General features: G+C 37.8%; 1 protein-coding gene across 6 annotated transcripts in view; it reads right to left on the reverse strand.

Annotated features, from left to right (window-relative positions):
* Nucleotides 1-14,510, reverse strand: part of CCDC141 (coiled-coil domain containing 141) — a 213,211-nt gene extending 198,701 nt beyond the window's left edge. For 2 of the 6 annotated variants that reach the window (XM_040475527.1, XM_040475526.1), the window contains exons 1-2: nt 14,085-14,510; nt 11,338-11,460 (exon numbers count right to left, since the gene is read on the reverse strand). In XM_040475527.1, the coding sequence (XP_040331461.1) occupies nt 11,338-11,460; nt 14,085-14,186 (225 nt within the window). In that variant the 5' untranslated portion in view covers nt 14,187-14,510. The remainder of the gene's footprint in view (nt 1-11,337; nt 11,461-14,084) is intronic. The other 4 variants (XM_040475528.1, XM_040475525.1, XM_040475529.1 and 1 more) reach the window with 3 other exon arrangements.
* Nucleotides 14,511-15,009: the final 499 nt, after the last annotated feature.

Raw genomic sequence — 15,009 nt, forward strand, 5'->3', positions numbered from 1 at the left:
AGGCTTATTGATTTCATTGACCTTTTCAAAGAACCATTCATCTCTATTGTTTTCCTGTTCACAATTTCATGGATTTCTGCTCTTTATTTTTTCCTTCATTCAGCTTGCTTTGGTTTAAATTTGCACTTACTTTTCTAGTTTCATAAGGTGGAAACTTAGAATGTTGAACCAAAACATTTATCCTTTTCTACCAGAAGTATCTTATGCTCTAAAATGTATATATGGCAATTAGAAAACTTAAATTTACGTATGTTGACTTCCATGTATGGTTTGCATTATATATTTGTACCTATTGCTGCTTTAATAAGTGTAACACACTAGCAGAGAAGTTTTCTTTTTTCCCCCATAACATCAATAAAAATTCAGTAGCCTATGGGATCACTGAACCAAAGAATCTCAGGTTCTCAGAAAGCAGTGAGCAATAGCCTTGAATGATTTGAGTTTCTCCAAATACAATTATGTAAAAACTTGGTATGTTTTGAGTTGAAACTTAAAATTTTAAGAAGTGTCATATGAAACAACTTGAGAGCTTATAGTTCTTCAGATTTCCTTGCCTACAGACATAGTAATTGGGCTTTTTAAAAAGAAAGTTAGGGGCGCCTGGGTGGCGCAGTCGGTTAAGCGTCCGACTTCAGCCAGGTCACGATCTCACGGTCCGGGAGTTCAAGCCCCGCGTCAGGCTCTGGGCTGATGGCTCAGAGCCTGGAGCCTGTTTCCGATTCTGTGTCTCCCTCTCTCTCTGCCCCTCCCCCGTTCATGCTCTGTCTCTCTCTGTCCCAAAAATAAATTAAAAAAACGTTGAAAAAAAAATTAAAAAAAAAAAAGAAAGAGAGCCATCTATAAAAATATGAGTTATGGAGTTGGAAGGCAAGATTGCTTCTTTTAATTTCACTGGCTTGACTCTGCCTGAAATTTGGCCACAGAAGCCCCCTTACTGGTCCTCTGCACTGAAACCTGGAGCTTTGGTTTCCTCACTCCACTGTGCACTTCCCACCATTGGGTCTGCAGGACCAACCAGTGGGGAGAACAGAGGGAGGAAAAAAGCAAGGCAAACCATAAGAGACTCTTAACTATAACAAATAGAGGGGTGATGGGGGGAAGTGAAGGAAAGATGGGCTAAATGGGTGATGAGCATTAAGGAAGGCACTTGTTGGGATGAGCACTGGGTGTTATACATAAGTGATGAATTAATAAGTTCTACTCCTGAAACCAATACTACACAAAATGTTAACTAATTTGAATTTAAATAAAGTCCTGAAAGAAAAAAAAAGCAATGTAAATTCACCACAAGCTCTGAGACAATAATTCCTCCGGTCAGAGAGAGGTTTCCCCTCTCTCAGAGGTTTAGCACCTGCCTGGTTGCCTCCACTTTCTCCATCATGATTGACTCTAAGGGACTGCCTGGGCTGGGGAAGAAAAAAGAGAAAAACAAAAAGCAAAAACAAAAGCAGGGTATTTCCTCCCTTTCTGTCTGGCCCATAGAAGTCCTCTTTTTACTGCTTAGACGTGAAAGAGAAGACTTTCCTAGAACCTTTTCTGTGCACATCTGGTGCATACTTGAGGATGTCAACTTGCCTTTGAATCTCAGCTGGGCAATAGTAGAGGGAGAAAAAACAACAACACTGCTGGTTTGGTGGTATTTGGAATCCTGATCTCTTTCCTTAATCTACTGATTAGCTCTTACTTTTCAGCATCCTGCATTCTGCCAGGGTTTGTAGCTGCATTTAATGAAGGTATCATGGAAAGCATTTATTCTATCTTGCCTGGAACTGGTACCAGTATTCCATTTTAAGACAATTTTTTTTAAGACAAAAATGCTAATCTCATTCAAGTCCCTGAACTTTAAATATGTGGTAGGAGGGAGATAGAGGATATGGGTAATTTGGAAGACTGGGCTAACCACAGAATCAGAAGTTTGCCTTTTATTCTCCTAAGGACTAATAGCTTCATGAATTTGTCATGAGAATGATATAGCCAAGCCATTTGAACAACTCTTGAGTTTTACACATTTACACATTATATCTAAGACAAAGTCTATATTTAGAAAAGATACATTCTTGGGTAAGTACAATATATATTTGGGCCTTTTCTAGAGCAGAAGGATCTGTTGCCATCTGTATAGAATGCAAAAGGGATATTATTACACTAACATTTAAGCTAGCTCAGCAGTAATAAGTATTGAGAGTAGGGGTGAGTGGGTCCTGTGCTACCATCTTATCTCTGCCATCCCTTATTGGTGTTTCTTAAACTGTCAAGAGTTTGGTCCTGTCAGTTCAAATCTCAGACCAAGACCAAGACCCTTTGTGATAACTAGTAAGGCTATGGGTTTTACTTTCAATGAAAAATTTTTGTTTGTAGATTTATATTTTAAAGAAGCACTGTTTTCTAAATAACTAATAGCTTGGAGATCACAGGCCTATGATCTCGAAACATGCTAGGTGTGATCCTAACTTTTGACCCAGATTTCAAATAGGATGTATTTGGTGACAATTAACAAAGCCAACCAACATTGGGTTAAGCATCTTGTATCACAAGAAACCTGGGACTCAGCATAATCGTCCACAGGATGAAAGAAGCATAAACAATCAATTTATAAACGTATTCCCCTACTGTTGGACATTGTTTTGTTTCCAAATAAATTATTCCATTAAAAGCATGTGGAAAGATGCTCAATATCATAGCAAAATCACTTTCATATCTATATCTTTACCGGTGCTTTTATTTCTGAGGAGAGATTCAGAGAAGTGAGGTTGCTGAGTCACACAATGTAAGCACTTTACATTTTTAATGCAAGTTTCCAAAATGAGTGTGTCAACCCAAATTCTCACCAATAGTAGGGCAGAATGCCCCTTTCCTCATATTTTCACTCATTAGATATTATAAATATCTTGAATTTTTAATGATATTGTTAGGCAAATCATGGTTTTTTTATTATTATTTAGTTTTGCTTCTCAGGCTATTACTGCTGTTGAACATCACTTTTACATGGTTTATTGGCGATTTGCCTCCTGTGAGTTGTGTATTTTTTATTGATTTTATTGGTTTATTTGTCTCTCTTATCAATATGAAGGATTGTAACCCTTTGCCTTTCATATAAACTGCAAATATATTCTCCTAGTCTATTGTTTGTGCTTTAAATTGGGCTATGGTGTCTGGAAAACTCATCTTCATTTTCATGACAGCAATATCACTTTCTCTGTCAAGATTCCCTTGGATTCCCTGGCAGTTAGTCATTCTTTCCATACTATACCCATAATATTTTGTGCATATACCTGTGTGCTGAATTATAACTAAAACCTTTTCCTCCTGTTCAAGAAATCATACCAAAATGCTACTCAAATAGAGTAACATTATAATAGATATATGTTTGAATCTGCTTTCAATTTTCAGAAAGCAAATCATTTATAAGCTTCAGAATTTTCTTTTTGCTTACCATTAGTACCATGACACCATCTTTCATTTTAGCGAAACTTAGTTCCACTTCTAAACTGTCTCCCCATGAAAATCTTGCTTTCTTCTTCTTGTCCCTTTTGGTTCATGACTCCTGACTTCAAAATCCCCTTAGGATGCCATGCTTGCTGTTACCCTCAGTTCTAGTTATATTTTGCTATGTGACAAATTGCTGCCTATTCTAGTGGCCTAAAATAATTGCTTATTTTGCTCACAATCCTCAACTTGAGCAAGGCTCCATGGGGAAGATTTGTCTTTGCTTCACACAGTTCAGCTGGGAAGCGTAACCAAGCCTGAGAATCAATCTACTTCCAACATGGCTCAGATGGCTCACTCACGTAAGTAGCAAGTTGGTGGCTGTTACCCAAGGTCTCAGCCAGAGTGGTTGCTAGGAGCCTCAGTGCTTCTCCACATGGGCCTCTCTACAGTGCTGCTTGACTTCCTCACAAGTTGGTAAGGTTCCAAGAGTGACTATTTGAAATTACAGAAAGTAAAGACAGCCAGTCTTTTGATACTTGGTCTGGACACTGGCACAGCATTATCTATGCTGTATTCTTTGAGTCAAAGCAGTCTCAGAGTCTGTTCAGTTTTAAGAGAATGGACACAGACTCCAATTCTCAATGGGAGGAGTGCCAATATATTTATGGCCATCTTTAATCTACCATAATCTACCTGTGTACTGAGTCCTTCTAAAGTTGTCAAAAACGTTGTCAGTATTTGCTATAACCAAGCCATTATCTGTTTTCTACAGAAACATGGAAGATGCCTCTCTTTCTTGCCAACTCTTTGTCACTTGGTGCCACAGCCACAGAGCAATATGGTGAGTGCCTCGTGTTTCCCACAGGCCCTTCACCTTCTGCCAAGGAGTCAAGCCCAACCTTTACTGCTGAACCAGGGTCAGGGAAAGGATAGACTGTCCCCCACCCCCAATTTTTTACTCTACAGTCCCTATGCCTACAAAATATTCCACTTTTAGAATTCCTTCCCCTCCACTAAATCAATTCCCATCAACACTTCATTAGGTATTATCACACTCTGAACTGTTGCTTAGCCTGAACTAACAAATTATTTGTGATATTTACAATATTAACGTACCTTAACTCCATGTCTGAAAAGCCTATTGTCATTGACTCTCTGACTTCACTTAAACCAACCTTCTCTTATAAAAACAATATCTTATCACATTGTCCATGGCACTTTCCAATCTAAAGAATGCTATTCAAATTTTATTTCACTCCATACCTCTAAGTACTCACTGGAGCTGACCATCTCAGAAAAGAAATACCCTGTAGACTAGAAAGGTGCCAAGTGAGGTGGGGAAAATCACTAGGAAGTTATACTGTTTCATAATTGTAAGATGGCTTTTTTTTTGTTTTTTAACAGAAAAGGTCTCCATTTTCAAAAGTGTAAAAGAAAAATTAAACTGCCTACTAGTTTCTATTCCCCCAGGAATAGTCCTCCAGTGACTTTCTCCAAAATTATCAGTGAAAAATATGACAGGTACTTCACAAGTGTAGAATACTAAGGCACAGATCCCTTTCAGCCATAGAGAAAAAAGAACACTCGTGAACTGTTGGTGGGAATGCAAACTGCTGCAGCCACTGTGGAAAACAGTACAGAGGTTCCTCAAAAAGTTAAAAATAGAACTATAACCAGTAATTGCACAACTGGGTATTCACCCAAAGAATACAAAAACACTAATCAAAAGGATATATGCACCCCAATGTTTATTGCAGCTTTATTTACAATAGCTAAATTATGGAAGCGGCCCAAGTGCCTCTTGACAAATAAGGAAGATGTGATATATATATACACATATATACATACAAAATGAAATGTTATTCAGCCATAAAAAAGAATGAAATCTTGCCATATGCAACAATATAGATGGAGCTAGAGAGTATAAAGCCAGTCAGAGAACGACAAATACCATATGATTTTACTCATATGTGGAATTTAAGAAACAAAACAGTCAAAGGGGAAAAAAAGAGACAAACTGAAAGTAGACTCTTAACTATACATAACAAACAGATGGATACCAGAGGGGAGTTGGGTGGGGGAAAAGAGTGAAATAGGTAAAGGGGATTAGGAGTACACTTATCTTGATGAGCACTGGGTAATGTATGTAATTGCTGAATCACTGTATTGTATACCAGAAACTAATATAACACTGTATGCACTATATGTTAACTATGCTGGAATTAAATTAAAAAAAAATTTTTTTTAAGTATTGGAATTTGAATGGTACAAATTAATCTCACCTCTATACTGTCAAGATTACAAATCAATTGAAAAGTAGACATCAAGGTCAGATACAAATCAAATATCTGCTCTTATCAGGATTAGAAGATGGGTTGATTTGGCTTTTACTTTTTCTTCCTAAAATCTAGTCAATGGGACCTGCCTGTGAAGAGATTTGGGTCTGAGGCACAGACACACATTGAACCACCCTAGAGGGTGAGATGGTGTCCTGCCTCTGCTGGGCAGGGGCTCCCAGCCAGGTCAGCAGCAGCAGAGAGAATAAAGAATATGTAGCCCATGGGCAGCCAGGGTCTGCGCTGAGAGACATTGAGGTTGGCTTCCGCATGGCAGCCACTTTTCCTTGTCTCACCAGTCAGGTAACACAGTACCCCTTCACTCCTGTAGAGAAGAGAAAGGGAGCAGGAGAGATGGGTGGAAGAACTTAAGAGAGTAGAATTTCTGACAGAGTAAATCTATCAGATTTGTGGGTCTATGGGAAAATAGGGAAAGAGAAAATGAATCTCCTGTATGAAGTAAACATTCAGGGTAAAACACTGCTATGGTGCAGATAATGTAAAATAGGTTAGTCCTCTTCTAATACTGTCCTAAAGGGTTCCATCATATTCTCAACATACACGCTATAAATTTTTCTGTAGTGTATAAATACATATAATTAAGTCACACAGATTTACTTTATTAAAATACATTCTTAATAGACCTTATCAGGAAGGTGAAAAGACAACCCACAGAATGGGAGAAAATGTTTGCAAATCCTAAATCTAACAAGGGATTAATATCCAGAATATATAAATAACTCCTACAACTCAACAACAACAACAAATCAAACAACCTGACTGAAAAATGGGCAAAAGACTTGAATAGACATTTCTCCAAAGAAGATATGCAATTGTCTAGTAAGTACATAAAGAAGCTTAATATCATTAGTCATTAGAGAAATATAAATCAAAAGCACTTCATACCTAGTAGAATGGCTATCATCAAAACACAGAAAATAGCAATTTTGGGGAAGAATGTTGAGGAATTGGAACACTTGTATGTTATTGATGGGAATACAGTATAATGCAGCTGCTGTGGAAGACATTTTGGTATTTCTTCAAAAAGTTAAATATACCCAAAATGACTGACAACAGGTACTCAGATACTTGTGTGCCAATGTTCATTGCAGAACTATTCATAATAGTGGAAAAGTGTTAACAGCCCAAGTGTCCATAAATATATGAATGGATAAATAAAATGTGGCATATCCATACAATGAAGTATTATTCATTCATAAAAAGGAATGAAGTTCTGATAAATGCTACAAAATTGATGAATCTTGAAAACATTACATGCTAAGTGAAATAAAGCCCAACACAAAGGACAAATATTATCTGATTCCATTTATATGAGGTACCTAAAACAGGCAAAATTGTAGAGGCAGAAAGTAGATTTGAAGTTACCAGAGAAGGGAGCAATTGGAGTCATTGCTTAATAGGTGCATAGTTTGGAGTGAAGGAAAAGTTCAGGAAATAGTGGTGATGGTTGTACAACACTATGTACAACAATTACTAATGTAATTAATGCCATGGAAATAAACACTTAAAATTGCAAATTTTACGTTATATATATATTTTACCACAAAAAATTTAAAGACTATATATTCTTAGTAAATAATCAAGTTTACAGCAGAAAATCATGCTATTCCATGTTTAAGGCAAGTTTTAATAAGACTTTTAGCTTTACTACTAATATACTTTGACTATCTCTTATTCATTCATTTCCAGCTAAGTGAATGGAATAGGACAAAAATGAGTATTCATTGTGTGAGGAATTTAGTCATAATCTGGTAACCAATACTTTTATGAGTCAAATAAGAGGTAAAATTTAGTATTTTATACTCCAAAGGGTCATGCTTCACTGAATGCTAATATTGCATATGTATAAATAGACAAGCCAGTGGCCGGAAGTTTTTTTGGTTTGTATCATTCCTTTGGACAATAGCAATGTAGTTAGTTGCAAGACACAGGCTGAGGAGAAGAATAATCTCAGCAATATCCCTAAGGTATCTCCAGTTCCTCTTACCTCCTGTAACCACTTAGAAATGTAATGTCGAGAGCAACCATAGGCAGATCTTCACCTGACTTAAATCTGTCTCCCCTTTCCCGAATTTCTTCTTTCTCATTAGAAATAATTTGGGTAAGGTTTGGGAATCTAGATGCCTTTTGGGAGTTAATGTTTTTCCACATGATTATGCTTTCACCACTGAAAACAGGGAAATATTTTTTCTCTGGACATTCCACTGGAACTAAGTACTATACTGCTGAAAGGAAAATAATATCTTCAAGGTATAAACATTACCAACATTAGAAAAACTCATAAAAATTCTGTGTTTCCAGAAATTTTTCCTTTAGTCTAAATTACTAGGGTTTGAGATAATTTTCTTTTTTTCAACGTTTATTTATTTTTGGGACAGAGAGAGAGCATGAACGGGCGAGGGGCAGAGAGAGAGGGAGACACAGAATCGGAAACAGGCTCCAGGCTCTGAGCCATCAGCCCAGAGCCGGACGCGGGGCTCGAACTCACGGACTGCAAGATCGTGACCTGGCTGAAGTCGGACGCTTAACCGACTGCGCCACCCAGGCGCCCCAGGGTTTGAGATAATTTTCAATGGAGGGAAGAAAATTGCTTTTCTATCAAATTAAATATCCAGATTACTCTGATATATCAATTATTAACACAATTGTTATTATTATTATTATTATCTATATATCATTGCATTTGTCCCCCAACATTTTCTTTTTAGTTGTTTGAGGGTAATTGCTTTTATCATAATTTTTCAAATGAAGAACCTGAGACCAGAGAGGCTGTTACGCCCAAATCAGAGTAAACTCAGTGCTGAAGCTTACACCCTGCCAACACCTCTTAAAGAGCATTTTTCTTTATAATTAGAACAAATTGCAGAATGCTGTGCATAGGAAAAAAACTGGAATGAACATTAAATATTAAATATTATTGGCTTATTGAACTACTAATGTTCTTATCATTCAAAAGCTCATATTAAAACTAACTTGGATCCAAAAATTTTGTGCTACAGGTTAAGTTGTGCCTACACTGACAGCATAATAGCTAATAAATTGATTAAAATTGTGATCTATGTATTTGCAATATGGAATTTACCTTTTTGTTATTTTAAAAAGGCTTTTGTCAGCCAATCTGGAACAGACTTCAGACTCCTTGGTTTCTTTTTTTTAATCAATCCTCCAATATTGGAGGATGATGCTACCATTTAAAATTTCTTGGGGGGGTGGGTGGCTGAGTTGATAGTTATCGGGGGGGATCAGGGAGGGTATAGGAGACAGACATAAAGAGGTCATCATGAAAATGAGGCCTAGGTGAAGCCAAAGGCCTTTTTACCTAAAACCACATGCAGAGAGGGAGAATGGTCCCATGATCCCATGGCACCTTATGGTAAGATCCACAATGGATATGAAGCTTTGATCTATATCCTCTCTCTTCATTTTACAGTTAAAAAGCCTGATGTCCAGAGGGCTAGTCGACTGGCATTAAAGGACAACAAAACTTTAAAATCTAGAATCACAAGCACCTTCTGAGGGTGGATCCTGTTAAATGGGAAGCCCTTTTCCAGCAGAGCTCCTGAATGGATTTAGGAATAAACATTTGAGCATAGTTGCTGTGAAGCTGAACTGCTTTGCCTAAGAGAGCACTCCCTCAGGAGTTGTGTGGGCCTGGACAGGAATAGGGTTGGGAGAAAAGAGAGGTAGCCTAAATCCAGCCATGGAATCCAGAATTCCATGAGCTTCCCCACCACTCACACTTCATTAATAGACCAGGAAATGCTGGCTGGCATGAATTGTTAATGGGAACTGGGGAAGGGATGTAGTTTCGAGTCCAAGTTAACTTCAGCAGAAACAGCTGGCAGGTGTAGAAGAAGGAGCTGGGGACACAGGAGACCATGAGAAAGTAAACTGCTGGGGATAAGCAGGAATTTTGAGGAAGTGCTGGGTTTCCACAATTCGTGGAATTCAGTTTTTTTGTGTAGCAGTAGCAAGACTTTGAATTTTCAGCTGAATTATGCTAGTTAGTGGTATAATTAGTGCTAAAACATAGATCTTTTGATTCCTGGTTCAATGTTCTTTCACATCATAATGTGTTCTTTTCTTATATACAAAGGACTTCCTGGTGGCCAGGGATTTCTCCTTTGAAAGATAGCACAGAGACCAGAGCAAGGAGCTGTCTAAATAGGAAAATAAATTCTGGATTCTAATGGCTCCCTCCTTCAGTACTAATTCTTTCTTCAACTTTCCAGTCTGATATACCCAATTACTTTTACTACTGTCCAATCAGGAAACCACTGTCTGTATATATCAGATGCAGTTTATATCTGCTTCTAAATCTAGGAAGCAAGTATAAAATCCAGCCTAGATGTTCAAAGAAGCCAGTAATATTAAAGTACTAAAAACACAGAGTCATTGCAGGCTGCCTAATCAACCCTCTTTGATGTTAGTGAAGACATTCATTTACCCACAAGGGCTATTACTCACAGGGCTGGCTGCATCAGAACTCTGTCCTTAGAAGGGGACACCACTTGGGGTTTAAAGTGACTCTACCTGTCACTGCCTTGAAATTCTTAATAATTTGATTTCCAAATTTGTGTTTTGTAAGTAAAGTTCACTGGGACAACAGAGGAAGTGCTGGAGGATTGGAGTCTTATCTCACATGGGGTTCTGCCTCCCAGGGAAATTCTCTTTGCTATCCTGTCTGTTCCCCCGCCCTTGTTCAGTGACCTCTGCCATCTGCTTGGTGGGGTCAGGGCACAGTTGGGAAAGGTTGAGATCAGGCCCACACCCTGTGCACTGAGTCATGGCCAGGGCCCAGAACCCGTGAGGCTATGCACTCGCCCAACACATATCCCATGCCAGAAGGAGCTAGCCGTTAAATAGTAGATCAAATACAATATGACAGGTCAAGAAAAAGCATTTTCTTGCTTTTTAAACAGGAGGTCCACCTTTTTATTTTGCACTGAGCTCCACAAATTATGTAGCTGGCCCTGAATAGATACCTTATCTGGCAATCTCAAGATAATTTTATTTTTAGATTCTAAACTAAATAACCACAATATATATACTCTATTAGAATAATAACTCTAATTTTACTAAAATTATTATTTGGTTTCAATAACTCTTAATATTAAATACAAAATCAGATACTTTCAATAGTTCAACAGAGGCAAAATAAGCTTCTATATTATTCTTGCCAGCAGGTATCATTAACAATAAAAAGTTTGGATCTGTTGTTGTGATTTGACAGCATAATGGATGAAATGGAAAAATGATGGAATTTTTTTTTTCACTGAGACAGCCAGGAAAAAAAATAGTTATTTCTCCACAGTGAAATATTATCACTCCATATTTTCGATCACATTTGGGGAAGGGTTTTAAAAATCTTGCTACTTCTCTCCAATGCTGGTATTTGCTCATAAATAACTATAGAGTTTTTCCATTATCTATGTGGCACTATATTAAAATGGCCATAGGCCAGTGATATCAGAGAAATCAAGAGGAAATATAAGAAATAGCTTTTTATTTCTTTTTAATTTTGTACCTGCTTCACATTTTAATATCTTACCTTGAGCTTGGCCAAAAGAAGTTCATGATCATGAAGAAGTTTTTTGGTCTCATCTTGACTGCTACCAATTTCTAGAAGATTGGGCTGTGATTCAGCCAACTGAAGTTGTACCCACTTGCCACACTAAAAATAAAAATGAAATAAAATGTACTTTCAATTCCTCTTGTTCCTTCCCTTTTCTCTTTTTTCTTCTTTTCTCTTTTTTCTTTCTTTTTTAGTTTCAGTTATACTGTGAACACTTTATTCTTTTCATAGAGATAGGCCTTATTTAAATTGAAATCTAACAGGTTTAAATTTTTTTTAATGTTTATTCATTTTTGAGAGACAGAGAGAGATGGAGTGCAAGCAGGAGTGGGGCAGAGAGACAGGGAGACACAGAATCTGAAGCAGGCTCCAGACTCTGAGTTGTCAGCACAGAGCCTGATGTGGGGCTCAAACTCATGAACCTGATCCCAAGGTCCTCAGGTTCATGACCTGAGCCCAAGTCAGATGCTTGGCTGACTGAGCCACTCAGGTGCCCCAAAATCTAACAGTTTAATATAAATCTGTGCACTGTTTTGTTTTTTATTCTTAGGGTAAATTCTTTTCTCTTGGCATATTGTATTTAAGTTGAAAATTGCCAAATGAAGAACACATGCAGTAGATTATTATTGAAAAGCACAAAATTACAGAATTTGTGACACAATTGTACATTCTCTCTCTCACAAGACTTAATACCATAAAAATAGTGAAATTGCACCTGATCAAGCAGGATGCAAACTTCACCAAAGGGGAAAGGTTTTGTAAATGCAATTTAGGCTGATTAGTGTCTTTACCTTGACCCTGCTCGTTCAACTGGAAAGAATAAACAGCAGATGAAGCAACAGACTTTTAACTTATAGTGAAGTAAAAACATAACACTTTCCAACTTTTGTTGTTAAGTAATCAATAACGTGGGTATGAAAATGTCAATAAAATTAGATGCGTCTGACAACAGCCATATGAATGCAGCCAGCTTGTTTTCCACACTTAGGACACTTCCACTGCTCCAAAATGTAATTCACCACTGCATTTCCTGAGGAATTTCTTTTCTAAGAAGCAACAACTGATGAAGCAAGGGGAACTACTAACAGGCACATGCACTTGGATAAGCAAATCGCTGAAAAGAAATGAAAAAAAAGAACGTGTGGCCAGTCCAGATCATTAGTGCCTAAGACAGTTTTGAAACAAACCCATACAGATGAGACACAGACACTTCTATTCCTTTCTACTTTGAATAGCTTGAGATTTATTTGATATGGGGCACCAGTGAGTTAAAGAAGTTGTGGAAGGTAATCAGAGGGAACATTCTTAGAAACACAGTCTAGTTAAAACAAGTATTTCCAGTGTAATTTTAGGGTTTTTTTTTTTCCTGTACTGTCAATTGACCTCTGATTCTCATATAGTTTATTCCATATACATTCTTCCTCTTCCTGCTCTAAGAAACGTTCCCTGTTTGAGGGAAAGAAAAGTTAGCTTTTTTTAAACAATGAGTTTGCCTCTTTTCCCTCATTGCTGAAATTTATAGTTACTCAAAGCATCATAAAATCACATGCAAACGATCAACTTTTGCTACTTCTGCTCCAGGCTTCTTTTCATGTTCACCTATTGCCTTTGAAAGGACTTGAGGGCAAGGTAGTCAGCAGAGGTGCTGTTTACATGAGGGCCAGGTCTCAAGAGCAATGGAATAATGCTGGTAGGAACACTTTACATTCAGTGCTTCTATAGTGAATCGTATCAAGTATAGTGCTCAGTATCAAGTGCTGCTTTCCTGTTACAAATTTTCATATTAACATAAAATTTGCAGCAACTACATTAAACTGAACAGGACTCGGTTCAGGCTTCTAACAAAGGCCAGAAAAATCATTCAACTCAGGCTGGTGAGGTCCTGGAAGTAACTCACTGGTGAGCACCAGCTTGTTTGCCCGGTTTCCTTCATTAAACACTGAATTCCTGAGGTAGTGAACTGTCTAAATGCAAGCAAAATTCTTCAGAGATTTTTGCGGGACATGTTCATAGGAAATAAAAATCATGGATATCTTCTTCAACCTAAAGGCATGTGGCCATCTTTGCAATCAGCAAATTGTTTGACATAAAATATGCAATAGCCTTAAGCCTCAAGTGGCTTCCACCTCCTGCTGTTAAGGGCAAATTTGACACATGCCCTTTGCACCTTCCTTGGCAGGGTCTTCACTCCCCCTAAATGTGTTAAGAATTTACTAGTGCCTTCCCCATGTCAAAACCAATGCTGTGGAGGGCACATATCAGAGCCTCTTATTAGGTGTTCCCTGCCCTCCATCATGCTCAAAACAGTGCCACTCCCTGTCTCCTGGGACTGACCTCTTCCCTCCTCCATCATATCCACTCTCAAAAAATCACAGACATTTTACTGGTCCACTTGACTCTCCAGCCTGGTAATCATGAACTTGTAGTCATGAGTACCTTGTCTTTCAAAGTCAAACCGAAAGTACATGGTAGAGGTTTCTGATTTTGTTTTAATTAAGTTGCCCGCAGATGTTTTCCTACTAACTGAAAGAGAAACTATAGTAAGTAGCTGAGACTTAGAGGTTTGTTTCTGTTAGTTGCCAATTTAAGAAAGCAGGAAGATGTACTTGCTGTGTTATTTTCTATATGCTGTGTGCTGCTGACTGTGTGGAATGTTCTCTAGGATTATCAACACACAGCACAAAGCCAACAGCCACGGAGAAAAAAGAAAGTTGTTACCTTACCTTTACGACAGCTATAACAATTTTGGAGTCTCCGGCCTGAACAGCTACTGAACTGACTGTCGTCGTAGAAAACTCCACACCGGGACTTCCTCGGCTGGACATGGTACTTCAGAATCAGAATTTATACTCTGGACAGCCTCTGGACAGAAGTGTGTCTGCTGGTCATTTCAGAAGGCAATCACTGGGGTTACTTGGATTCATTCAGGGAAAGAGCTCAGCTTGCACTGATTACTCTGCCAAAAGGAAAGAACAGGAGGTTAAAAATAGACAACCCCATTGAGTTTATCACGAGAGAGAGCGAGAGAGAGAGAGAGAGAGAGAGAGAGAGAGAGAGAATGGGAAAGAATCGCCACACCCCTAGAATGGTAACACTAAGTGCCTGTTATTTTTGCCATTATCTTAAATAGGGAGGGCATTTTCTAAACTCTCTGCCTATCAGCTGATGCTTGATAGCAAATGGAAAAAAAAAAATTACATCCTGACAATTCAAATTAGTTTTGCCATTGACTCTATACAGTTACAGTGGACTTTGAAACCAGTCATGGACCTGAATATTAATCTTTTTAAGATTTTTAAGTCTTCCTTATGCAAAGAAAACCCCCAAAAATGTACTTTAAAAATAAGTTCTAGAATTTGTTTTGGGATTAAGCCACAGAACTGCTTGTAATTTTAGACCAATTTGATTTTCTAAAACTTAATGTCTTTTGTCAAATGAAGTTTATGCAGAATGGTCACATTTTCTCAGAGCTTCATATATCTTAGGGACATTTTAAAAATATTTCAATGAGCAGTTATCAAATAGATATCTACCATTTCAGGATTTCTCTGTGACTAGTGCACTCCACTGAGCAGCATTTTTAATTCAGTTATCACAACTACCTGGGAGTAATATATCTTGCTATCACCTTTTAATTACAGCACGAAA

Source organism: Herpailurus yagouaroundi, unplaced genomic scaffold, assembly GCF_014898765.1.
Source record: "Herpailurus yagouaroundi ecotype Mexico unplaced genomic scaffold, PumYag 140, whole genome shotgun sequence".
Lineage (NCBI taxonomy): Eukaryota > Metazoa > Chordata > Mammalia > Carnivora > Felidae > Herpailurus > Herpailurus yagouaroundi.